General features: G+C 41.8%; 1 protein-coding gene across 2 annotated transcripts in view; it reads left to right on the top strand.

Annotated features, from left to right (window-relative positions):
- The first annotated feature begins 2,360 nt into the window (after window positions 1-2,360).
- Window positions 2,361-27,245, top strand: part of ARHGAP10 (Rho GTPase activating protein 10) — a 154,544-nt gene continuing 129,659 nt past the window's right edge. For both annotated transcript variants that reach the window (XM_086464762.1, XM_086464761.1), the window contains exon 1: window positions 2,361-2,514. In XM_086464762.1, the coding sequence (XP_086320888.1) occupies window positions 2,361-2,514 (154 nt within the window). The remainder of the gene's footprint in view (window positions 2,515-27,245) is intronic.

The raw sequence follows: 27,245 nt of genomic DNA, 5'->3' as shown, positions 1-27,245 counted from the left end.
GTCCATTTAAATGAATGGATTATTATTTGTTCTCAGTCTCCCACCACAGGTTTGGGTTTTGGGTTGGTTTTTTTTTTTTTAAATCATAATTCTGCCATTTCAGGGTCCGACAATGTTTTGAACTGGCAGGTCAGGTTTAGGAAAAGATAATTAATAATTTTGGTGGTAGGAATCCAGTATGTTGTCTGGATACCAATACTGGATAAACAGTGTAGAATATCAACACCATAGTGAATTTGCTTCCTTGCTTTATTATGTAAATACAAGTTAACTCTTTTTATTCTGGGAAAAATGTGTATGTATGTACTTCTGTTGGACTGCTGCTGCTCCTTTGAGCTGCAGTAGAATGGAATACAGTTTTACTTCACATGATTGAGGTAGGTAGACCAATTTCTCCTAACGGGCCTGTCATAGTAGGACAAATCTAAGTTTTAGACCTGGTGGGGTTTTGCCAGCTAAAACCCCTCAGGGATACGCTAAACATTCACATTTTTTTCTTCTTTTCTAAAAAAATTTGAATGCAAGCAGCTCCACACAATGGATGCAACCCAATTACTTTACAACACTTCAGTGGAATTATAATAGGAAAATTACAGTAACTACAAACAAGCATGAAAAATATTATTCTAATTTTAATCCTGAAGACAACTACAGGACAAAGTAAACAAACAATATTTTTGATCACAAAATTCTGTGCTTACTCACTTGAGCTCGGTCTGGTTTCTGAAGCAGACTCTCAAGTGGAGAGTTATTAAAAAACCTTTGCAAAATTGAATCCTACCTGATACACTGGTCCTACAAACAGGAGTAACTGTAAATGAGATTCCTGAAGTGCCCACCTAGTTCCTTCTGCAGGTCAGCACCTGGGCTCATACAGAGGAAGGCTGATAGTAACACTGCCAGCTGTCTTCATCTCAGTCATTTCTAGAAATATTAGGTGCTATTTGGTGCTATTTTCAAAAAGAGTGATAGAAGTAGCTTTTTTTTTTTTTTTTTTTTTTTTTTTTTTAGTGCAAGTCTTCAAAATATATACCTGAAAAAGGCACTTCTATTTTGTTTCTCTGGCCAATGCAGACTAGGCTTAACTGTGGGCCCGATAATAACACATTTAAATTCATACCAAAGCTCACTGCTTCAAAAGGAGTGGGAACTAACCCTAAATGTGCCAAAATGCAGAAAATGCAATAGATTGAAGGTACTCCCAAAGAAAACATCTAGATATATATTCACAATTAAAATATTGATACCCCCAATCATCTAGAAAAGTCCCACCACATCACTATCAATTGCACAGCTGACAAACCATTAAACCCATGAAATTATAGCTAACTTATAAATACAAGCATAATCATAAGCCTTTTCTGTTTTCTTCATGAGCTTCCCAACATCCTTAACCAAAACCGTTTGGCATGGAGTGGTCTTCTCAAGGTCTCGCCCTTGCTGCAGCGCTTGTTCAGGAGAACGGCTTGTATTCGCTTATTAAATGAAGACCTAGCGGTGAGGCTGTGTCTGCTTTACCCCGTTCGTCGCGGCCGGGCCCAGGGGCCGGCCGGCCCGCCGCCCCTGCCGGCAGCCCGCCGCCGCACAGCGCACACGGCCGCTTTGCGCTTCCTTCCACCGGGGGCCTGCTCTGCCTCTCCCTAAAGCCCACGGCCGGTTCCGCGAAGTGAATCCCCACCCGCGCCACCTCCAACCCGGCCGCCTCCCCACCCTGCCAGATGGGGGCAGGCAGCCCACGGCCCGCTGCGACGAGCCGCCGCGCCCGCCCCCTGCCGGGCCACTACTCGCCGGGCCGCCTCGCCGCCCACGCGTCCGCCCCCGAACCAAGGTGGGGGCTTCACCCAGGGGGACCCAGCGGCTGGCAGGGAAGCACCTGCCCGCGTACCCCGAGCGGGCGACTCTGCCTGCGACAGCGCGCACCAGCAGGCCCGGGCGCCCCTCCTTGTGTAACCGCCGCCGCTGGGCGGGAAGGCAGGGGCGGGCGGGAGGCGGGCCCCGGCGCGGCAGGGCAGGGCAGGGCAGAGCAGGCCGCTCCGCTCGGCAGGGCGTGGCCCGGCGGTGGCGGCGGGGCTGCCGGGAGCGGGGCGTCCCCTCAGCCGCGCAGGGCTCTGCCGCGCCGCCTCTCGCAGCGCGGAGGGCGGCTCCGCTCAGCTCCGTTCGCCTTTGCCCGCGCCCAGCCCTGCGCCGGGGCGAGCTGCTGCTGCTGCTGCCGCCGGTCTCTCTTTGTGGCCGCGGCTGCCCCTCACCGCTGCGGGAGTGGCCGCTGTCCCACGGCTGCCGAGGAGGTCGCTGCTGCTGCTGCTGCGGTGGTGTAGCCGGGAGAGGTTCGCGGGGAGGCGAGCCCCGGCGCGGCGGCAGCCATGGGGCTGCAGCCCCTGGAGTTCAGCGACTGCTACCTGGACAGCCCCTGGTTCAGGGAGCGGGTGAGAGCCCACGAGGCCGAGCTGGAGAAGACCAATAAGTTTATCAAGGAGTTGCTCAAGGATGGGAAAAACCTGATCGCCGCGACCAAAAGTGAGTGGAGGGGTGCGTGGGGAGCCGCCGGGTCGCTGCGGGGGTGGCTCGGGGCCCGGCCCTCGCCTCCGCTCGCCTGGTTCGAGCCGGCGGCGCTTGCTTTTGTTGCAGCGAGTTCTGCCCTGGCGTTCTGCAGCCTCTCCCCTGGGTGCCCCACCTGCCGCTTTGGGGACATCGGTCCGCCCGCGCCCTTCGCCGTGGAGAGGCGATGCGGGATAGCGGCGGTGGCGCCGGCAGCAGCGCCGGGTAACTCCGCTGCTGGTAACCCCCGTTGCGGCTGCCCGGTCTCTTGGCCTGGCTTACGGGTTTGGCGGTGCCGAGCCCGCAGGGAGCTGCGGTGGTAAGTCCGCTGAGAGGACTCGGTTTCGAGTTTTACCGGTGCGTTGCAAGCCGAGCGCCTGTGAATTGCATATCTCAGCACCACGATGTGCGTGTTGATGCGTTTGTAGTCTGTTAAGAGGCTGCTGAAAATACACCTTGGTCAAAATTTTAGGTATGTTCAGGGATCAGCTTTACAGTTCTGTGGTGACAGCACTAGTTACCACTTCTGTATCGTTGGCCTTTTAAAATGTGATGGTATTTTTAATCTTGCATTTTAGTCGTTGAATATATACGTATATATGGTTAGCTATGCTGTTTAGGTGGGAATCGTGTTATATTCTTTGAATGACCATGTTAGCGAATGTTCTTAGTGTAGTATTGTGGTAATATAGTTTCTTCCATTTAAGGTGTAGTAGTGTAGTCTCCTAAATATCTAGTAGGATGAATGACTGTATCAATTATTCAAATAAAACGCTTATACAGTGCTCTGGCACTGTGTTCTCAGAAGTGTACTGCCTCTTTGCTATCATGGAAAACTTCTGAAGGCAGGGAGCCAGGCTTTCAAGATACTTCCCTTAAAGTAAGCTGAGAGGAGTTTGGCCAATGCTTTGAGCAGTGTAGCTACTTGGATATGGTGAGGGTTTTAAAAACTGAGATAACTAATTTTGTGCAATTAAAGAAACATAATTTCCTGGGTTTGTCTCTGTTCAATGTGCCTGGGTAGAAAAAGGTAGAAAATGCCATATCAAATTTCACTTGTTTGTAGTTCTTATTCTTTGGCCGGTTAATATTCTGTTACTGTAAATTGTGTTCCGTGAGGATTATTTGAAATCTGTGACTTGAATTGTCAGTATAGATCGTCTTAATTTGGCGTGCAAAGTACAAAAGTGTTGCTAAACTTGGTTAAGTACAGTAGAGGGAAATCATTCTACCTCGCTTCTATACCTCAAGCATCTAGACAGTATTTTGGCAACTGCCCCGAACCTTTGGTTTCTCGTGCACTGTTACACGTGCAGAACTTAATTTGAAAGTGTGGAGCTGACTGTGGTGAGGAAAGCCCTAACTCATATGAGCCTCCTATCCACAGCAGAATCCTGTGCTGATAACTTGGGCTGGCTGTGCAGTGCTCTGCGTGCTTCGCTGTGTGTGGTGGGAGCCAAGGGAGTCAGCGTGCCAAGCAGAGCCACCTGGCCTGAGAGCGCTTGATGAAATACTTAGGGCTAGCCCATGAGAAGTACTTAGAGAAGCTATCCGAGATCCTGCCTGGTGTTCGGGTTGAAGCAATTCCTTCCCTTCTGAGCTGACGGAAATTTTCTTCATGAGTTTAGGTGCCGTGTGTTATTCTGACAAACATCTGGGCTTCAGCATACTTGTTTGAGAAGCGGAAACAGAGGTTAGATTCTTCCTCACACGTTTCGGGTTTCTGCGGTTGTCTCTCCCCTATACAGTGCCCTACATGACAGGTTTGAAGCTCAGTTGTCTTCCTCTGCTGCTGGTGAAGCAGCGCCACTGTTCAACAGACATTAAAAGATGAAATGAACAGGAGGAAACACGAGGAGTTAAAATCCATTAAACCCCCAGTGGTTAGGGTATTGGTCCTCCTTGTGTTTTCAGAAGAAAATATTGGCATCTTTGAGGAACCTGATTAATTTGCTGTCAGGAAACCAAATGGAATTAATATTTGTTCCAAAAAACCAAGCTCGAGAAGTGGTCTAGACACAGAGCTAGCTATTCGCATCTGTCAAAACAGCACAAAGACTGGCTTGCAGCAATCTAGAGAATGTGATAATAAAACAGGGCGTTTGGAGAGCTTAGATGACTGCCTCTTAGACAACAGATGGTTACAATTTTTGGAAAATTGTTTTAGTCTTTTGAACAAAAAATGTCATCTTAATAATAGCTAAAGTATTTATCTGTTTCTAGAACCAGGTAAAGTATGAAATTTATGTGTGTTTTAATTGATACATGAGCATAATAAGCTTTTCTCAATGGGCTATAAAATACAAAATGTAGTAGGTGCAGTGTTGTTCTTAAATTTGTAGGAAATGAAGTGACAGCAATAAAGATGGCCTGATTTTCCCTCCCTCAGCGCTTTACTTATTTCACTTGTAAAGCAGTGACTTAGAAGAAATGTCGTGAGGATTCTTTGGGTGTGAATAACTGATGTGGTTGAATAGATCCTACTTCCTGCTTGACAGACAGCCTTGTAATGACTTTGATGCTTCTGCGCTGGGTTACCTCTTGAGAGGTGGGAAGCAGATGCTGCTACCACTCCCTCTAATCACAGGAGTTGTCAGTGGCTTGCAGGACAAAGCAGTAACATGATGTGGATCTTCTCTTTGGCTCCGTTCCATTTGTCTCCTCAGCTGTGCGGGAGTGTATTTTCCACCTAAAACTCACAAGAATTGATTTTTGTTAGTACAGGAATATACTGCTTAAAGAAAAAAACCCAAAACCGAAAAAAAGACGACAATGATGAAAAGTAGGATCTTTTGCATTCTTAAATTGTGGATTTTCCAGTATGAAGCCTACTTCAAATGAATCTTTACGCTTCTAAGTGTCAGTTGTTTCAAAAAACTGATAGAAAGATAAACAAGACTGACTCAAAGCTGTCTCGTTTCCTGTGTAATTGTTTGAATCACTGAGTTGTCTAGTTCGAGCTAAATGTTGGAAGAATGAATAAACAATAGGTGGCTCTTTCTTTTCTTATGATGGTTAAATATGTTTAAAAGGAGTACAGAAAGACATTTTTTTCCACTGTTAGTGATCAGTAAATGCAAGCAGTATGCACATATGCCTTTTAAACTAGAAATGCAATATTTCTCAGGGGATTTCAGTTCAGAAGTGAGGATCAAAATAGTTTATAAAGAACTTCTGGATGGAGTTAGTTGTTCTTCTGTTGAGAGAAACTGAATTTAAAAGGTGCCTGATCGGAGAATCCTTATTCTGAAACGTGAAGAAACTTGAGAGGTTCAGGTCTGAGCTCTTAAAGACTCTGAGATGCAGATTGTTGGAAGCTGAAGAACATACTGGTAAATAGTACATATTTGCTTCTGAATTCTTCTCCCTATGTTGGTCCAACTCTTGGACTATTGCCATGGGTGTGAGATTTGTTTGGCGTTCTTGAAAATACTGTTTTGGAGGCGAGACTTTTCTGTAAATGCACAGCAGGAGCTACCACTTTTTAATGAGACCTCAGAGTGGAGTAGGAAGAGTCAGCACCGAGTATAGGTTTTGGCCCTGGGCATCTCATGGGGGGTTTGCAAAGGATACTTGTGCGTGCGTGCTCACTGCTGTTCCATGTGCCTGACAGCAGAGCTTCCCCATTCTTGGATATAGGCTTAGATCAGAGCAGAATTCCGTTTGGGCCGACTGCAGTGACTTTGTAACGGGCTGATGAAGACAGAAGATGGAGGAGCCAGGAAAACAAAAAAGTTGAGTTCCCTGAGAGGCTTTCAATGGGTCCTTATGCAGTGCCCACCTAAGGGAAGGCTAGACACAGTTTGACAGGGAAGGGTGCCCCATGAGGGCCTTTCAGCTAAAATGCATCATGAAGCCTTTCATCAAGTTACGACCATCTACTGCCACGTGGGCACCACAGTACTGAAATTACAGAATCACAAAATGTTAGGGGTTGGAATACTCTTGTCACTTGTGCTAGAATGCAGAGCAGCCACCTTCTTCCACTTGCACCCTGAGAAACTGGCTACCCCCTAGTCCCATTGTGCGGTTTTCACTGGTCTGTCTCTCATTACATTGCTGTGTCTCTTGGCTGAGAGCAGGATAATTCCTCCTGTACCCTGAGGTTGTGAGCTCAGTTCTGTGAGGTCTTGGCCGTTGTATTTGATGCAGTAGCAGAAGAAAACAGACATCCTCGCAGCCTGGTGCTGGTCTCTGCAGGCAGTGCAGTGTGCTCAGACTTCTGGTGACTATTTGTTATTGCTATTTTTGGTTTATATTTTCTACAGAAGAGTTACTCCTTGTGCTCTTCCAGACAGAATCCAAAACAACCCCCAAATTTCTTTTGTCTGTAGAAAGAGTTTGTTGGAATATAATGAGTTACTGATAATTGTTCCTGAAGAATGCTGGTTTGCTCCAGGGTGTATTTCTGCATTTGTGAGGCAGGGGGGAAGAATGAATTCTCTTTTCTCTGAGGTGTTATTAGTCACTGGTCATTTACAAGTTTGCCATCAAGAAATTAAGCAGACAGGAAATCTTGTTGGCAATGGGAATAAAGCCATTCTTAATCCCATCTCCAACCTAGTAGATAGGCTGAATATTTCTTAACAAGTCAGCTGAAGAACCTAATCCAAACCCAAGGCGCAGTCTGACATCTGAGTTGCCCAAACTCCTGTTCTTTTTCTTGGCATTTCTCTTAGCATGTGGTGGTGGTTGACACCTCAGATACTGGTCTAGGTAGGCTTTTGGTCTGACCCAGCATGGATGTTATTATGTAACCGCAAAAGGTTGTTGTAATCCACATAATAACACAGTGTAAAAGCCACTCGGATCACTTCAGCCATGATGTTTTTTTTCCTTAAGCACTGATTGTCCATTTTTTAAAGCTTTCCTTAGTATAATCTGCATTTATGAAACTACTTAGTTGAACATATAATGTGCGCCAGCTGTCAAGCTCTTAAGAATTTTCTGCAACAAAAAATATTCCGCTGATACTCCAGTATGTGGCAAAGAAGTAAGGTAAAACAGTTGATACAGGACTCATTAATAACTTCTAGAAAAGAAATGGACATTCACTAAGGATTTAGAAAGAATCTGAAGACTGGGTAAAACTAGTGTCATTCTTGCTTAACAAGGGAGGGGAGTGAGGAATACTGCAAGAGGGCCTCAGTTGAACTCATGTGCAAAGTTTCCTAAATCAGCAGTGATTAGTTAGGACTCTGTCTTTGATTAATTCACTTTGAATTCAGTGAGAGATGTAGATAAATCTTCGTGTTTAGTATTTTAGAAAGCCATTTTAATTTTCAGTTAGTACCTAAAAAATGAGCTTTATTTCTGTTACTAGGCATGCTTTAGGTGTGATAACAAATGTATGCAAATAAATACTCTAAGTGAACACTCTGAGATATACTCTACTAGGGCACAGCTAGATAAAAATTACTGCTAGGGCAGCTCTAGATCCTGTATCGCAAAGGCTGCTGAGCAGTAAATACCTTTAAAAAACCCACCTTTCTATTGGAAATCAGCACAATAATGGAAACATTAGAAAACTAAGGCAAACAGGTACTTTGGGGCCCATCTGATACAGCCTTCCCTGCTTCTAACAATAGAATAATAGAATGTTGCTTTTCCCTTCCCTTCAAGATAATTGTCACAGCTAGAGCCTAATTAACTGAGACAGTACCTTTTTTTTTTTTCTCTGCTTGTAGATGAAGTTGCTTCTGTATAAGGATCAGAGAAGTGCTTTCTTTTAGGAAAATACTCTGCAGAACAGTGCATTTAGCTCCACCCGAAGGAAAGCATTCATTATTGTGTCAGTAGCTATAAAAAGTGTCAAGCTCATTCTGTGGAGGATGCCAGTTTGTCATCTTGAATCACGTCTTTTCAGCTTGGATTACTAACTAGCTCCATTACCTTCTTTGTCCTGTACCTGTTCCACTGTTCATTTTTTTTTGTCTATATTAAAAGCAGAGCATTGTACTAGTGAGCTAGAAGATAGAATTACAGAAAATAGGAATTTTCATGAATTTATGTGGATTTTCTCAGTGATAAGAGATGTGTCAGGCCGTTGTTGAATGAAGTGATTGTTTTAATTGTTCGGCAGAAATATGTCTTTTTTCAGCTTTGGATAAGCTGTGTAAGCAGTCATTGAAGAGGACATCAGTGATTAGTGTCATTGTCAGTCTTCCAGACAAAAACAATAGAAATAAGTAATATGGTTTGTAATTTTTAGAGGCGTTGTCTGGTAGATCATGGTGGAAAGTTTTTTCCTGATATTTTTCTTCAATATTGATTCGTGATATTGAATTTTATGGAATCTGAATACATCTTAAAGAGCTGGAAAAAAGGGTGAATTTGCCCTACAGTCTGTAAAGTGCAAACATCTGCTTGCAATTAAATAAGGAAAAATGAACCCACTGCTAAGGCTGCAGTTGTATGCTGTTCCTAAAATTATCCCATGCTTGCCAGCTCTGTATTGCAAAAGTTTTGCAGATCTTAACAAGCAGAGCTTATGACACCAATACCAGTTCTTGTCAGTCTAAAATCGACTTCATAATCTTTAGTAAGGCAGAATGCCTCTTTCTGACTGGTATAGATTTTTTTCTAAGGGGGCAGAGAGGGGAGATGACCTCCTCTGGAGTGCTACTTCTTTTTTCCTTGATGTGCAGCAAGGGGAGTAGTGTGCAGGCCAGGTACTCTGCCCTCCCTTTGGACAGGAGTGCTTGGAAACATGTTTTGGAACCGCACAGGGGAGCTGCATCCTAGTACTTCTCCTCCCTGGCTGTTTTTAACAGTATGTAATTAATGTATATAGCTTACATTGACTTTAGTGCTTTTTTCTTTTTTTTTTTTTACAATACCAACTTCAGTCACTGCTGCAGCACTTAACATGTTAATTTAAAAAAAACAGAGTCTTGGCTCTTTGAAGGAGATAGTGCACAGCGTGTGAATCTTGGCAGTATGCTTAATGTTTTGATAGGGTGCGTTGTGGCTTTTTGAGATAATTTTTATGACTTGGTTATGTTTGGTGGTGTTGCCTTTTGGGACTAATGCCATTTTTCTGGGTTTCCAGACCAGATTTGCTGTTGTTCTTGAGATGTTACAGCATGCTCAGTATTTTGATTATCTTTGAAAAGTCTTCATCTTTTTGAGTTGGCAAATTAAGACACTTTGATCAGTTGAATGCTTTTCTGGAACAGGTAGTGAATGTAAAATATAGGATCAAATGAGCTTGGGCACATATTGGCAGAATAGTTTAAGAAACTGCTGTTCAGGAAACTTAACATCTCTCTCTGCTGGTGGTTGCTGCCACCCACTGTGGTTGTCAGTTTTAATCAGCACCCAAAATCTGTCTTGTTGCTAAGTCAAACCCATCTTCTTTGCCAAGTTTAAACTAAGCCTTCACATTTTGCAGTGGGTTGAGGTGGGCACATGTGCTTCATCCCAGCAGCTCCTGTGGAGGTTGTACCCTCTGGGTGTAACTTTGATAGAAGAGAGGGCTGCTACGGTGGCTGCAATTTAAAATGCCCCATGTTATACGTCTGTGGTAGATGCATGCTTGCTATCCAAAGTGCATGTTTAGGTATCTCACTGGGAGAGAAGGTACTGGAACGGGAAGTCTGTGGCTGCATTTGTGCTATCCTGAATTCTTTTTTGAAACAGACATTTTTGGCAATTTTTGTCAGACAACCTCAACGTTATGTTGTCATTTTTCCATACCTACTTGCACCTATGGATGGAGCTTCTTGCAGCCACGCTGTTCTTTGTGAATGCCTTTTTTCTTCTTCTACTCTGTTTTTGTTTCCTTCCCTTGTACTTTTCCTGCCTGTGTGTTTGCTTATCTTTCAGGATAAAAATAGAGAGAAAACATCCAGGCCTTCAGAAGCAAATGTGGCCATCAGAGGCCAAGGCCAAATCAGAAGTTCCTGTAAATCATTCATGCTGGAGTTGTCCTCTGTGGGAAAGGAGCAGTGGGAGGGAAGAAAAAATGCACAGAGATGGAAAAGCACAGTGTTATTAAATGAATTGTTGTTTTACTACTGCCCACACCTTTGAATAAATGTCCTGTTGTTGCCTCTTTAGTTCAGAGGACTGGGCGGGTGGGGCTTATCAGCTTAGTAGGCAGGTCAGAGAGAAGGCTTTGCTTCTCAATAGATTTGGTTGTTTCAGCTTCCCTTATTTCTCTCCAACTTTTGTATATGCACCTGGCTGGTCAGGACTGCATGTCCTTGAAGGGGGGGAAAAAAAAAAAAAAAAGCTTTGTTTAATTTGGCAAGGAAAATTGAGTATCCAGGGTGAAACTGAGCAGGACTGTGTATCAGACCTGGGCCTTGGAGGACATTGTAGTGTGTGTGGTGTCCAGGAGTAAGTTCTCAGCCACTTTGTTGTTGCTGAGTGTTTTTTAGCTTTGAAATTTGTCCATTTCCTCCATTAGGCTGATGCATGCGGGCTTAGAAGTGATGAATGAATTCGTGGTGAAGAGTCTGAAGCTTGTGTTGCACTTGCAGTGTATCAGCCTTAAGAAAAATTAGACTGTAATGTATCAAATCTCAAAAACAGGCCTCTCTTCCCAAGCAGGAGAGCACCTTAGTTTTGCTTGTTTATCTTAATCTGTAATTTTGTCAGTCTTTAGAAAGAGTTGCATGCTTTGAAAAATATTAATAATATTTGAATGTAGGTATTATGGAACAACAGAAGAGTTTGATAAGGAAACTTGTAGCAGATATAGATGAAAATGTGGTTGCTTAGAAAATGCTTATTCAAAAAAAAAATCCCATTATCTTGCAAACAGGTGGAGGGAGCATGCTCCCAGGTCACTGAGGACTTGAGAAAAACTTTTTGAAATATCATTTTGGCAGTAGGTCACTGTTCTTAGAAACTCGTCATGGGGCTGGGTTTGTAGTTTGTGTGGATTAACAGACTGTGAACACCGCATAGTTTCAGCCTTTGAAACACATCAGTGCACTGAGAACAAAACAGTATAATTTACATTGTCAATACTTTTCTCTTGTTAAAATATCAAGTTGTATGCTCTCTTGGTTGAAAAGGCCTGGTCCAACTGACAAGCTCAGTTACAAGCCGAATTACTTTCTCCAAAGCTTTTATCTGTTCAGCTCTTCAGCCTGCAAGCCTTTCTGGAACAAAGCTGACTTTCTTCCAGTTTGCTCTTAAACACTTTCCCTCAGTGGTAATATTGCTGTACTGTTGTTGTGCCTCATTTTCCTTTATACTTTTCTGTCGTTTCAAAATGCAGTTTCAAATTTCTGTTGTGCCTCTTGCCTGGCCGTTCCCTTGTTCCAGCAGATTCAGCATCTTTACTAAAAGAAATAAAACTACCTCAATGTGTTGCATCTTTCGTGATTTCTTTTACTCCTAGTAAAGTCAAATAATGTAATGCTAAAAAGAAAAAAAGAATCTGCAAACACTCCTCTGTCCCATGGACATTTTTGTTTTGGTTTTGTGGTGTTTTTTTTTTGTTTGTTTTTTTGTTTGTTTTTTACAAAACACATATGTGTGTCTACCAACACCATTACTGCTTTTCCTGTGGGATTCTGTAGGGTTGCACCTGAGGGGGAAGGCTGCCCTGCTTGAGGGACAGGGAACTAGCTAGTCAAGCATGAAAATCTATTGTTGGCACCTGTTTCTCTCCTCTCACTGCAGTGCTTTGCTGTGTTTTGTGGAGGAATGAGGCTAAGCTCCAGACATTGAACTCAAGTTTTTGTGTAGTTAATGTAATGAACTAGGGAAATGTCTGTGTTACAGCCTTGAATCTCGTGTGTAGGAACTTGGTCTTCTGTTCAGATGAGCTTTGCTGAGGGCCTAGAGCAAAACTTTGAACCTAGGTAGGAAAGGATAATATGGTTTGAGAGCTGCATTGTGTTCTCTGTCTTGAAAAGACTCATCCATCTGTTGCGGAGCCCAAGAACCTGAGGACTGGTGGCTGTTATCTCTAGGTAGTGCTCAAGTAGTACAACTTGCTCTGAGGGAACTGACGATTGGAAATGCCCTCCTGAAGGGTTAAGATCTAATGACTAGCAGCTTGGAAGACCCATGAGAAGCATTGTGTCTGTATCTGGCCTAGTAATCATGATGATTGACCTAGCAGAAAATGAATTTTAATGTGTATATTTAAGAAGTAAAGTCCTTCAAGCTGCTGTTCTAGATGTAAATACTATTTTGAAAATGTAGCTTTGAGACACAACAGAAATGATTTTTATGTTCACTTACCTGGAAATTTTATTTCTCTTCCTCCCTCCTTTAACCACTTTCATATGCCTCCAATTGGAATGTGTCTTAGCTATGAATTCCTCATTTTTAGTTACAAAAATACCTTATATTTTCGTGCCACATAATTTGTACTGTGTATAGGGCTCTTTTTTTTTTTTTTTTTTTTTTTTTTTTAATTACTGCTGTAGGTTGCTATCAGTCCCGAGGATCTTTCTATAGTGGACATGGCTCATGTCTGCAAAGTTAGTGAAATTAGAGGGGTGAAATTTTCAGCTTTTACACAACTAGATTTTTATCTTGTGGCAAGCACAATACAGTTTACATTCCCCCTCCACATCTTGCCTGTATAGATCACTACTTATTCCTCTTGTAACTGATTTGGCTCTTTCATAATATAACACAAAGAAAAAGAACATGTAGTGATAGAGCTTTTTATTTGCACAGTTCTAACCAGACACTGAGCAGCAAACAAGTGAATTGAATTAATGGAATGATGACATGTCTTCATCCCTTCATACCAAGCTTCTTCCCTTAAAGCCAAAAATGTTTTTTATACATGGATAATTTTATGGTATGAACAGAAGAGCAAGCTGTGTCTAAAGAAGTGACTTTGGGAGCAGCTTTGGGCAAGACCTTCACCTTTTTATATGTTTCTTTCCGTCACTATTTAAGCTGTTGCCTCAAACTTCGGGACATTTGTCTATAAAGCATTTCACAAATATTGAAACGTCATAGAGAAGAGTTCTGTGTCAGTCTCTTCTGCATTGTGCAAGACTTGTACCCACTACTCTTTTTCTGTAGTCATTATTTGAACTGAGCAGTAGTTACAAGCTTCTTTGTCGTCTTTAAGTAAATTAGCTTAATATAGAATCTGATAGGAGAATGTGTCGTATTCTCCCACAGTCATGTGTTAGACATCTTCAGTATGGAGGGCATGGCAGTATGAACTCAGAAAGCAGGTGTTCTGCCCTTGCCATGCAGATTATTCAAGTGTAAATTTAAGTCAGCAGTTTGGCTTTTCTAAGGTTTGTAGTATATCGTCATTCAGTTTTTTATAGAAAGTATCCATATGTGAAGAAAACCTGAGGTATGCCAACCTTGTTGTAATGCTCTGTGGACACACTGAAATCCACTTCAGATTTGTAAAGTTATTGCAAAGCTTGGCTCATGTACCGTTTGCCTGTATTTCTTTAAATTAAAGTGTTTACAAGGAAGATGGCTTTTATATCTTCTTGAAAATTGTTTTGTCATTATTACTATTGATGCATTTTAAAATAAAATTAGGAATTAATATGTTGGTCAAGAAAAGTAGCAGACTTGTTTTGGGTGGAGCAAGCAACTGGACCACATTAGCAATTAATCTGATAGCTCCTCCCACCCACTTCTCTCTGGTGCAGAGAAGTTTCTCCGAATGGAACTTGACAGTGTTTGTAAGCAACACGTAACAGAAACAAACAAGCAAAGCCTCTCCTGAAACAAAAACCTCTGATGCCGCAAAAGCATCAAACAAAACCCAAACAATCCACATTTGTTTCACTTTCAAACCTTTTATAAATAAAGCTTTCTGTATATGCCTTCTGTTCCTGTTGATTACAACAGCAATGATTTGCTTGCATTTAGGATCTTGAAGGCTTGTGAGCAGATGAAAGGGTTCATATGCTTTTAATGTCTCAGATCTGAAAGTAAACCCTTGTGAAGAGAATTCATGTCTTTAAGTGTAAAGAGAGTTATCTTTTGAGTAAGGATGTCATTCTTCATCATAGAATTATTTTTCCTGAGGCGCTCTCCTTCAGTTTCTCTTTCAAATATGGAAAATACCTATATTTTCATAGTGGTCAGGAGTTGATCTCACATTTCATGAGGACGTTATTGAATGGCCTTATTGGAACATTGCTTCCTGGACACTATTATTAGTGTAGTAGCTGAGAGAGGTATGAGCAGCTGCCGAGTCTCATTCTGAGTGCCCGGATGGGTGGGTTGGGGTGGCATTTCCAGACTGACAAGCAGAGGCACTGGGGGACGCCAGAAAGGAATTTTGCTTGGAAATTAGTTGACGTTAGTTCAGTGGTTTGTGCTTCTGTCTCTTCTCTCTCTGTCTCCCTTCTGAGAGGTCTTAGTAGCGTGACTTTTTAGAAGATTCTTGCCATAGCCTTCCAGAGATTGCTGCCTCCTTCACCTTATTTGATGTCTTTAGCTGCCTGTTCTGGTGAAAATTTATAGAGCAAGCTTATGTGAATGTTCTCATTTGAATATTGAGGAAAAGCAGGAAAGGTCCCATAGCAGGGATTTTGGTACATGCTAGTGTGGAGACATGCTCAGGGTTCCAAAGAAAGTTTGAGATAGAGCTACTAGGACAGAATAAAGGCTGAATCAAGTCCTCTCTGAAGTATGTACCTTTAATCCCTTGCTAGGCTTTGGAAAAGGTGTGGTTTAGATTTTTAAAAAATTTCTTCCTTTGCTTCCATCCGTCTGCCATTGCTCTTTCCTACTTAGTAGTAATTTATTGAGTAGGAGTAATTTACTCAAAGAGCAAGAACAGAACGTATGCTGTCTGGTGATGGCATTGCTACAGGCCACTGATGTTACAGGGGAGAGGGTTCTCTCCTGGCAAGTTAATGACAAAACCAAGAGGAATGTTGTTCCTAGGCTTTTTTCTTCTTTTTCTTTCCCCATAGTAAACCACCATCTCTCCTAGTTGCGTCCCTCCCTTACAAAATCTCCAGCATTGCCAAAGAATGTTGAATTTTTACTCATAGGAAAAAAATTTGGGGGAGGGGAGAGGGGAACAGGTCTTTTGCAGCTCTAAAAAATAGCGGATGGAATGCATTGATGTCAATAATTAGTAATGCCAGAGAAAGCCTTGCATGTCAGTTCTCTTCTGAGGAGGGGTGTGATGAGATTGCTTGCTTGCTTGTTTTTTGAAGTTACTTGCTTATTTGCAGTTGCATTGCTTCCAGAGAAGGACCTATTACAATGCTTTCTAGTGCAGTTTTCTTCAGCTTTTTCAGTTGAAGGATTCTCTAACTTTTTCCAGGAAAAAAGAATCCATACTGTTTTGTATAACGACGTAATATTGCTGTGGTAGCTTTCATTTATTGAGCATTATTGAGTGAATTTGTGCATTTGTTTTCCTTTTTCCCCTGTGTTTTTTGTTTGCTTAAGCCTGTTGGGTTTGGTTTCTGGCAGTCATCTCACAAACTGTCTTTTGCTTTTGATGCTTTCTGGATCAAAGCCCACCCGTTTTAGTGGTATGTGCATTATAGGGAGGTGAGAATTCCTTGCTGTCAGCAAACAGCTTCATTAATTTTTGTTTGTTTTCTTAAGTTATGATGATGTTCGTCTGTGAGCTGGTTCAGTGTTTTTTGAAATGGTTTCCACTCCAATAAGATACCTAGTTACCATTGTTAAGTGGGTAATGAAAGTGATCAGGAGAATTGAGAATTGTTGCTCTGTGTGTGAGTAAAATGAAGCATGTCTGTCTGGCAATGACTAAACCTTCTGCGTACTGTTAGTGATATGAAACAATTAAGGAATTTACCTTCTACCTCAATTCCTTCTTTGCGCTGTAATCGTGGAGTGAACAGTTTGGTATAGTAGGGATTCTTGATAGCAAGAAGTTCCTTATTTAGAGTTGCCACTAGAAAAACCCAGTAGAAGGAGCTATGGGCAGGAAATGCCATCAGGAACGTTAAAGGTGAGTTTGCTTACTTATGATCAGCTAAGTCACAACCCATTTTAAATTCCTGGTAGTGGTTTCCAGTGTTCTATTTGTAGCATTGTTGGTTTTTTTTCCCTGTCATGTAAAGTATGTACACTTTAAAGTGCATAAATAAAAGATTAGTCTTAAAAATAAAGCAGCAAACCTCTTAACCTATGTTGCACGTAAAAAAATAAATCCAAAGTGCATAAAGCATTTTAGATGCTACCCTTTCAACATCCTGTGAAGTAGGTTGGGCTGCTAGTTCTGTTTGCAGATGGGTAAGTGAGAGACCAAGTGATTAGATAAGTTTGCACATCGTGTCTTTATTGTAGATGGAGTTAGTAATGAGGAGGCCCTGACATTTAACCTTATTACCTGTGCATTAGAATGTTTTGTTTTGAAAGACAGCTTGCAGACATTGAGATTGTGTTGTGAATTGTATGATGATTTCAGACTATCTGTTCAATTCCCTAAGCAGTGATCGGAACGGTTGTGGTGTAGGCGCTTGCAGATTTGAAGATGATGTGTTGGATTTTAAATCCTTGGTTTTAGCATGCGGTCACATTAAATGTTCCAGTGAGGCTGTGACTGTATCTGTTTGATTCTTTGTACTTTCTAGGACCTAGGACTGTGCTTACCTTGGTGCCTGGTTAGAATTGGGAAACATGTGGGTTTCTGTTGTCTAGAAGTGTACTCCAAATCCAGCAGTCAATTCCAGAGCTATATCTAGTCAGGCAGTAATCTACAGATGCTGTACTAGTCATAGTACAGTGGCTTTGGCTTATCCAAACCTTGCCTTGTGCCTAGCAGTCCTTTCTGTCTGAAGGCCCAGGGGGCTGTTCCACCCTGTGCACATGCAAGCCCTGCTGCTGGTCCTGGCAGCGGTCCCCTGACTTGGTCCTGCCTCCCTTCTCCTACGTGCTTCAGTCTGCCTCAGACGCAGGCATAGCCAGCTGCACCCTTCCGAGCTCACTGCCAGTTTTGGCTCACTTTTCTCCTTTTCCTATCTTAGTGACCCTACCAACTTAGTCTCCCTTCTAACAGATGATTACTACTGAGACCAGTCCTAAATTTAGCCCTAAATTGTTCCTTGTGGACCCATCCTTAGTCCTAATTTGGTGACTGCAGCCTTTAGCAGACACAGGCCAAGAAAGGAAATTTTCCCTGTCGATGGTAACATCTCTCATCATTTAGCAAACTCTCGCTGAACCCAGCAATGAGTATTCCTGCTGGCTGCTACGCAGCCCTAAAAGTATTGACTAAATTTTTGGATCCTTCTCTTTCTGTGTCTTGACAGTGGTAACTAATAACAAAAATTATCTGAAAATGCTGCAAGTGAATCCTAACCCATGTTGTGCTCTGACACAAAACAGGTGGCTCCCACTGAACTGAAATCTAAATCTTACTTGCTTATTTCCAGTGTTTTACTGGAACATTTGTCTTAAATTAGAGTAGCGTGAATCTTTGGAAACCAGGAGCGAAGATTATAAATTGTATGTAAAACCAGCATGGCTTTTGTTTACACCAGTGGGAAAGAAGATGACAAAATGAGAATTGGAAGCAAGTTGAGGTTTTTCATGGGTAGCAGTGAGCAAGCCAGCTTAATTGTAAGTTTGCAAAAGTCGCAAAGTTTTCAGTTTTTAAGGTAGTTTGCTGTTAGTAATACCACTTGCCTTATAAAGCACTTTCTTAATCTCTGTTACTAATAAGGAGAAGAGGATGATTGTGCTCTGAGTTGACATCAGACCAAGAATGTAAGAGGGCTGTTTATGCAGAGGTTCCCATCTGCAGATCCCTGCTTTGGGATTTGGTCTCTGAATTGAGACAGATAGCAGGAGAAGATTCCCCCTCCCTCCTCTTGCTAACCTTATATGAGAAAGAAAACATAAGTGCTTTTACTTTCCTTTTGTATCCATATAGCTCATTGCACGTGAACAATTTGTCTCATCTGTTTTGATGGCACTTTGTTTAAAGTTTTAAACACAGAAGGAGCAGATAATGGTTTTATATATCTTTTACTGAGAGGTTAATTTCTGTGGGGAAAACTGTTCATTTACCAGCCTGTAATTAGGAAATGACCATCTATTTTCTGCCCTCAGTTCTATATAATCCATACGGCTGTGAACATTGTTCAAAACTTACCTTACTACCTTTGTCCAAGGTTCCCAGGCTGGTCTTTTGGTATGTTTTACCTTTTGGTGTAGGTTGCTGTAACGTAGAAATATGAGGGATCAGCTTGTGATAGCTTTGTTTTTGATGTGCTTCTGTTTTTGTTAACTCTGTACTCTAAATAAATATGAGATCAAATCACTTTTTTTTGAAAGAGTGGGATATGCTGGAGAAAAGCTGTAATGATGTGCTGTGGGTTTTGGCCACAGGAACACGGGAGTGTTTGCAAAGGAGTGAATCTGACTTCTTTTTATTTTTCTTTAGATGTTTATTTCCCTTCAAACTTCTGTCTCTTTTTAACATCCTAGTGCATCTCTTCTTTCTCTGCATCACTGAACAGTTACACAGTACTGTTGTGAGCATTCTTGTGGTCAGTAACATATGTTAGTACAAGTTGCATTTCCAGCTTTAAATGTGCCTCTGAAGAAGTAAAGATGAAAAAAAGAAACAAATATTTGAGATTTACCAAGGGCCTGCCTTCACCTAGATGCACGTTTGTATTCTAAGCCTTGCACATGCTAGGTGCAAAACTGTGATGGTAGAATGTAGAAAAACACTACTGGAGCTTCTAGAGGAAAAGCTAGTGATGCTTTGCAGCGCTGTGCCTGGGGTTAGATGTTATCTCTTGCTGTCAGTGCAAACTCCCTAGTCCCCGATTAATACAGCTTCTGTAAGGGCCAGAGCCTGTCCATGTAAGGCTTTGTCCTGGGCTGAAGGTTTTGGTGCAAAGTGGCAGCCACTGGAACTCCCTCCTCCTTCTCGACCTTTTTTCCATCCCCATCTCCCTCTTGGCTTTCAGGACTTCTGTTTGTGAGACATAGTATCTTGGGTGGGATAATGGCTTTCATGCTGTATGCATTTGAATTTTAGTGTTACCATGTTATTGGTATGTCACCTGTTGTTAGCACAGGTGTTTTGCTCTTAGACCCTACATGTAGAGGTGTCTCACACAACCTGTACTTGAACAACGATTGCAGAGCCATGCTTCCCAGTGTTTGGTCTCGTGTGTCCTTGCAGAACGTTTGCTTTCCCTGCCTGCTCTGCCTCTTCTCCTGGAAGATGTAGCTGTCATTTCTATTTCAGTAATTATTTGTATAATCTCTCCTTTCTGTGTGCCGAAACTTCAGAGGAGTTGAAGTATAAATTATAGCAGAACTTTTATTGTAAGGTCTCTGGGGAAAGCGGATATTGTACATTCCTGTCTTGCTTGTATGAAGCTGCAGCACGTATCTGCCATATTGGACTCTTGTTTAATCAGATGTGTCAATATGCTTCACCTTGAGTAATTTTTCTTGTACTCTCAAGTTGGACACTTATGCTTGAAACATTGCCTGAACATTTAATTACTTTGGTTGGGTATTTCTGCCTGAAACCTGTGGTAATATGAGTAATACTCAGCCTATGAGCTCCCACTGGTGTTTGGATATGTGCTTCTGTGTTACATCCTGATACCTGTGTACCCCTCATTCATGACAGGAAATGAAGGGAAAAAAAAATCACTAACCAGAAAACCTGGTTATTTCACTCTGTATACCTTCTTTGATATGCTGTCCTTTCCTAGACAGGGTTATTATTTGAATTGCAGGATTTAAAGTTGAGGGCGGAATATCCTGAAGCACTTTGTCAAACTAACGGAGAAACCTTCACAGTTGGTACAATTAAACCCAGTATAATTTCTGTAGCAGTCATCGTGTAGAAAGAAAATTTCATACATTTGATTGTAAATATGATGAGCAATATTTCTCACACATCGTGAGTCACTGAATTCCTGATGGTACTCTTAGAGGCTTGCTAGCCAGTGAGTATTTATGTAGAGTAATTTATGGAGAAAAACTGTCAGCAAAACTACAAGCCTCAGCTGAGCTGGATGAAATTTGTTGTACACTGAGGCCTCTACTGGGACTTTGGGAAGTGCACCTTTTTTGAATAATGTGAAAGTCCTTGTCAAACTGTCTTTGATAATTAGGTCTGACATAGCTAATACCCAAAATACAGGCAGGACAGTCACGTGGCCAAATCATGGCTTGTCAGCAATGAATGTGTTTGTATTGAGTTCCTGTGTTGTTTTTTGGAAGGGAGCATTGCATAGAGAACATCTAGAAAAGTTTTGTAGATACTTTGTCCATTCTGAAATAAAACATCTATGCCAGACGGTTATTTATATGTTTAATTAGAGTACAAGTGTGTTCCTTGTTTGGTAAGAAGAGATTGGTAGATGTGCAGACGTTATCAAATACTGCAAACGGGTTGGTTTTGAGTATCTGATAGTCACAGGAAGTGCCTATATTGTCAGTCCTTCCTAGTGCTGAGGGAATTTGTAGAATCACAGAATGGTTTGGGTTGGAACAGACCTTAAAGATCATATAGTTCCAACCCCCTGCTATGGGCAGGGACACCTTCCACTAGACCAGGTTGCTCAAAGCCCCATCCAACCTGGGCTTGAACACTGCCAGGGAGGGGCAGCCACAGCTTCTCTGGGCAACCTGTTCCAATGCCTCACCACCCTCACAGGAAAGAACTTCTTTATGTCTAATCTAAATCTACCCTCTTTCAGTTTGAAACCGTTACCCCTCGTCCTATCACTACACTCCCTGGTAAGGAGTCCCTCCCCACCTTTCCTGCAGGTTCCCTTTAAGTACTGGAAGGCCTCTATAAGGTCTCCCCAGAGCCTTCTCTTCTCTTCTCCAGGCTGAACAACCCCAGCTCTCTCAGCCTGTCCTTACAGGGGAGGTGCTCCAGCCCCCTGATCATCTTCGTGGCCCTCCTCTGGACCTGCTCAAGCAGGTCTGTGTCCCTCTTGTGCTGGGGGCCCCAGAGCTGGATGCAGCACTGCAGGTGGGGTCTCACCAGAGCAGAGTAGAGGGACAGAATCACCTCCCTCAACCTGCTGGCCACGCTTCTTGTGATGCAGCCCAGGATGCAACTGGCTTTCTGGGCTGAGGGCACACTGCTGGGTCATGCTCAATTTTTCATCCACCAGCACCCCCAAGTCCTTCTCCACAAATTTACTCTCACTCCACTCATCCCCCAGCCTGTCTCTGTGCTTGGGATTGCCCCGACCCAGATGCAGGACCTTGCCCGTGGCCTTGTTGAGCTTCATGAGGTTTGCACGGGCCTGCCTCTCCAGCCTGTCAGGGCCCCTCTGGATGGCCTCCCTTCCCTCCGGTGTGTTGACCCTACCACACAGCTTGGTGGTGTTTTCAAACTTGGTACAGGTGTGCTCAATCCCACTGTCCGGGTTGCTGACAGAGATGTTAAGTAGCACCAGTCCTAATACTGGCCCTTGAGGAACGCCGCTTGTCACTGGTTTCCACAGTTCAGGCTCAGTTCTCTTCGATTCAGGCACAGCAACATTTAATCGTGTATGTTTTTTCTTTACAATTGACTTGCAGTGTTTTCCCTTTTTTTTTTTTTAATAATGGATTATAATGTTGGATTAAGTAACCCTGCCATGTAGTGTATTAGGTGATGCTATTGCTTTCTTTAATGGCAAGGGAGGCAATTTAGAAAAAGAAAGCAACTAAAGCATAAATGTGCAGAAATGTCCCCATGCTTGATAGCTGAAACTGCAGATAACGTGACAAAGATCTTTTAGCTGTCACGTTAAATAAAAGGATCCTCTAGCAACCTGAGATTTCTACTGGCATTGTTTCTGCAGAAGAAATATACAATGTGCAAATGCTGGTTTTTAATTTTAAGAAAAAGCACAAAGAATTATTTTCTGTTCCCTTATTGACTTTTCGTGCTCTGTACCTCAAAATTTTCTCATTTATATTGAGAAATTAAAAAATATTTAGATTGCTAATAAATGAGAGAGATGCTTTAAAGCAATTCAGATGGAAATTATTCATATTGTAAGCAAATTCCTAAGAGAGATGCTGGGAAGATGAGTACATGATGCAATCTGGAGTAAAGAGTCTTTTCTCCTTTCCTTTAAAGGAGCTTTGCATGGGTGTGATTTGTTGCTTTCTAGCTTTAAGACTTTCTTAATTTTAATTTCCCACTATCTGAGGAAAAGTCATTGTGCATTACTGTGGCAAAAAGGCTAAATGGGTATATTCAGAAACAGCTGTGGTTGCTTTCAACCAAATGTGGCCATTTGCTCACTTGTCTTCATGATTCTTTCCTCCGCTTTTTAGTTTGGTTGGCTCAAATTTCTAGCTCAAAAAGAAAAGTTTGTGATTCAAGGAAAGAAGAGATTGGAACGGTCTTGGGCATTTTTTTGAATTACACATTCCTGCAGGTAGCAGGAGTCACAGAAGTTGAGCAAAACAGCTTTGCCTATTAATGTTTTGCTTGGAGCAGAGTGGATTATGAAATTCCTGCAGTCGAATGAAACTTCAAATATAGAAAACACAAATAAGAAAAAAATGTGATGAGCTTGTGACTTGTGTTACATGTAGTTTCCTTTTTTTCTTTGGTATTTCCAGTTTTCTCAAAGTCTTTCAAGCCTTGGACACGAGAACTTAAATGTCTGTGAATGACCCCTTTGAAAGCACAGAGAATGCCAAAGAAAAGCTAGATTTGCAGCTGTCTAAAGCAATTTCCAGCTGATAACCTGGCACTCTTACATCCTATTCTTTATTATACAAACCTGGCTGCTAGACTGCTTCAGTGCAGTGCTGCCCTGTGAGCAGCCAGAGGTTCCTTTGGTCCAGCCAATGGGAGGTTAGTCAAACTTCGCTGAAGAAGTGTTAATTCTGGTTTATTGACTCATCAGCCCCATTGCTGTTTCAAATAAATAGAAGATAAATGGGAACAAATGTTTGCATCTTATTCTCATTTGGTCTGTTTGGCTGTATCACAGCATATTATTTAAGTTGCGTCACAGGAATTGGTACTGTGATTATTTTTTTCCCCCTAGGGTATTGCTGCCTTTTTAGATTTTTCCTTTTGTCGTCTTTTTGTTTCTCTCGGATTTCTGTGATGATGTTTGACTTTTTTTTTTTTTTTTTTTTTTTTTTAATTTTTAAATTAAGTATAAATCAAACTTTTCGGAGAAAGGGAGTTTCTTAGTAGTATGTAAATCCTAAGTACAGAAATGAAAAAATGATCCACAAGAAAACTAGTGCTATGAAAATGTTAAAATACTATTTATACAAGCATCAACACTTTTTTTTCCTGAAGATGGCTGGATATCCTGGAAAGTGCAATAATGCCTTCTGGTTTTGTCAGTTCGTATATAGCTAATCTGTGCACTGTGAGGAGGGTGAGCAGAATGGATAGGGAAGCATATTCCGTGATGCCTAGTGAAATTTCACTTCTCTCAATTAGTAGAATCATATCAGTACTGCAGAAGAGGATACCAACATTTGTAGAAGTTCCATATGTAGTTTCACTGTCAAAGAGGATATAGTGAACCAGTGACACAGCACTGAATGCAAGAGTGGAAACTAACAAATTCTTTCTCTAATTAAGGACTAATACTTAGGATTATGATGGAGGAACTTCAGGTGTAGCTGTGAGCAAATGAAACTGTTTCCAGCTTTCATGAGTTCTAAGTTACTAAAATAAGCCCTTTAATTGCGAACTTCTAAAAGTTTTTAGTAAATACCAGTTTACTAATCTCATGTATTTGCAGAATGTGACTTGATGGACACGCCTTCATAGCATGATGAAGAATTTGGCAGCTGGAGGGTTACATGTCGTCTTAGTTGCTTCTGGTCTAGGTCAGATATGAATCTGGTGGTCTGGATAATAAACCTCCAAATCGTTGGCAGTTACCACACAGTAGAGCTTCGCTGTAAATTACAGCTTAGTGCATTTGTCTAACATTATGTAGAAGTGAATGTTGAGTTCCAGCATCATCCGTTTTTGTTTCGTTGTAGTATTAAAGAGAACTTTTTAACAAAATTCTTGGAAAATGTTATTGTGAAATACAGCCAGGAAATGAAACAAAGTTAAACATGAAGACACTTGACTTAATATGAGGTTATAAGTTTGGTTCGTTCGACATTTTAAAATGAATGAAGAGTAATGATGAGGATACTACTTTTTTCATATTTAGTTGAAGCTACTGCTTCTTTAACCTTGCTATATTGAATCGGCAAGGTTAAGATTTATAGTGGCTTTCTATTTCTTATAATGGAAGAAATTTGTTATAGTTCTGCCTTCAGGTTGCATTGGGATTATGCCAGTGCCTGTAGACTGATTTGCCTGAAAAGACAGATCCCTCAATCCTGAAAGTGAGAATTTTTTTTTTTAATAATGTCTTTTCAAAGGTTTTAATTGTGGTTTTGTGTATCTCCCTGAAGAATAACTCTGTTTAACACATAAACAGTGTAAGTTGTGCCCACTGTTTTAAAAACCAGGTGTTTAAGATTCATAGGTAGAGTCTGGTGAAATAGCTGTACACTGTTTCATTACCAATGTACCTGTGGCTGAAGTGGGAGAATAAGACTTAGCGAACTAAAGAGCTGAGAATGTTGTTCAATAATAGATTTTAGCCTGCCGATGCCCTGGAGGCTGAGGTACCTTCTCATGTGGTAGATGGGGCACAGTGTGAGTCAGTGACTCTGTCAAAGTCTATACATGGGCTGGAACGTAAAACAAAGTCTCTTGAGTCCTGTTCTTTCACTTTGTGCATGAAGCCAGCTTTCCTAATTCAATATATTTATTTCTGCTTTTAAACACAATTTATGCCAAGATACTTGAGTACTACTAGACATGCATTGCTTTCATTTTAGTTTTTTAAATTTTATCAGGGTATTTCACCAGCATGAGATCACTGCTCCATGCTTCTTCAAAACCTAACCACAGCTGTTTTGAGCCTGGGATGCTCAAACTGTGCCACATGTATAGAAGCTGGGCAGGTAGTTCGCAGCCAGGAGTATGCTGAGACACCTTCGCGATGTGCAGCATGCAGATACCTTTTTGATTTGGGAAGAAGGTATGGCCCAGTGCTGTGGCAAGGCTGCAGCCAGCCAAGGGACTCTCAGCCATGTGGTGTGTGCACAGGACACCGATGTGCGCAGCATTTGCCAGCTGCTGAGCCTCTATAATTGATGTCATCACTCATCCTTTGTGCATGTCTTGCTGTGGGTTCATGACTTATCTTTAACCAACAACGGCTTAGACTTGCTTCATGTTTGAATCCAGTTTTCCTTGCAATACTGCCACATCACTTTGCTCTTGCAGTTTTTAAAAGAACGTGCATGGCGGGTCACTTCCTCCATGTGTGCTGCGTGTCCTTGGCGGTCCTTTTCCTATGGGTGCAGGGTTTGGACAAGCCCAGGGATGGCCATGTTCCTCTTGGTCCCACGTTTAGTTGTGGAGTTACATTTGCACATGGGGGAAGCAGCAGAAGCAAAGGAAGTGCTGCACATTGATGAGGGATTTCAGGTATGTCTGTTGAATGTTTTGCTTAAGTTACCAACTCACCAGTTCCAAAACACAGTCTTTCTTGGAAAATAAATCCTGTTGGTGTTATGTGTAGATGCTTTACGTCACAAAATAGTATTTCAGTTCTGTCAGTGCTCAAAAAAACATAAAAAAAATCTTTTGGTTTTTTTTAAATGTATTTGCACACATTGTCTCCTAATGTTAGTAGTGGGGATGGGAGTAATGGATACAAAGGCTTTTAGAGGTGCCTTATAAAATACTAGTTTGGGGCGCTAAGCGAATAACAGCTTTTCTGTGTGTATTTCTGCCAGTTATACTCTCTGAGAAGTGAATTCTGTGCTTCAAACTGCTTTTTTGATTCCACTAAATGCACTATCATGTTTTCCGTGATCTACTTTTAGAAATACTTGTTGAACCGGGGTGGAGGGGTTTTCTTTCTGTGTGTAGGCCTTTCCCCAGCTCAGATACTCAGCAGTCACATGTGCAAGGGTTATCATCCTGGTTTGAACTCTGTTCTGGCTTTTGAATGTGTTAAATGCTCCAGGATCAACAAGACAGCAGTTAATGAAAGTGCAGGTCATCAATGTTTAGTTTTGAAGTGGAAACTGGCTGTGCGAGGGAAGGTGTATTTCATGTTACTTCATAATGTGGAAACAAGGGAGCTGGCTGGACTTTTGTGTGCTGCTCTTCAAACCTGCTAACCTGCTTTCATCTGAATGAATTGGTGGAGGAAGGGGCAGGGGGCTACATGGTCTTTTAGGTTTTGGGGTGCAACTGTAGTTCAAGATGCTGTTTAGTGCTACACTTGTGTGCAGTATCTCTCTGAATGCCTTCTGTGAGTAATTCTCATGTTTTCTTCATGGTTAGGCGGTGTTTTAGTGTCATGAAAAGAAAACTAAAAAAAAATTTTCAATTCTTTAGTCCGCAAGCACTTTGGGCTGTGTGCTTCTGACTGAAGTATAATGCTGTGACAGTGACATAAAGTGTAGCTCATCCCATTACTCTAGAGTGCATAATGAAACAAAGAGATTAGAGTTGGAAAAATTGAGATTATGAAATGTTCTATAATAATCTAATTCTAGTCTTTTTGAACTATGCATTGGTGATTTGAATTTGGGTCATAAAGGTCTGCTTTAAGCGTGTTTATATAATGAATAGGTTACACTGTTTATCCAGCAATACATTTTTATATATAATTAAAACTAGCCATCTATATGTTGAGTCAGGCAGATACTCTCCAAATTTGTGCCTGTGTCCTGCCTTCATTTTTCTTTATTCTTCCCTATTTCCCTTG

Source organism: Leptosomus discolor, chromosome 4 (genome assembly GCF_034619465.1).
Source record: "Leptosomus discolor isolate bLepDis1 chromosome 4, bLepDis1.hap2, whole genome shotgun sequence".
Taxonomy (NCBI): domain Eukaryota; kingdom Metazoa; phylum Chordata; class Aves; order Leptosomiformes; family Leptosomidae; genus Leptosomus; species Leptosomus discolor.
The sequence above is the reverse complement of the archived record's forward strand: the minus strand, read 5'-3'. Positions and strand labels throughout refer to the sequence as shown.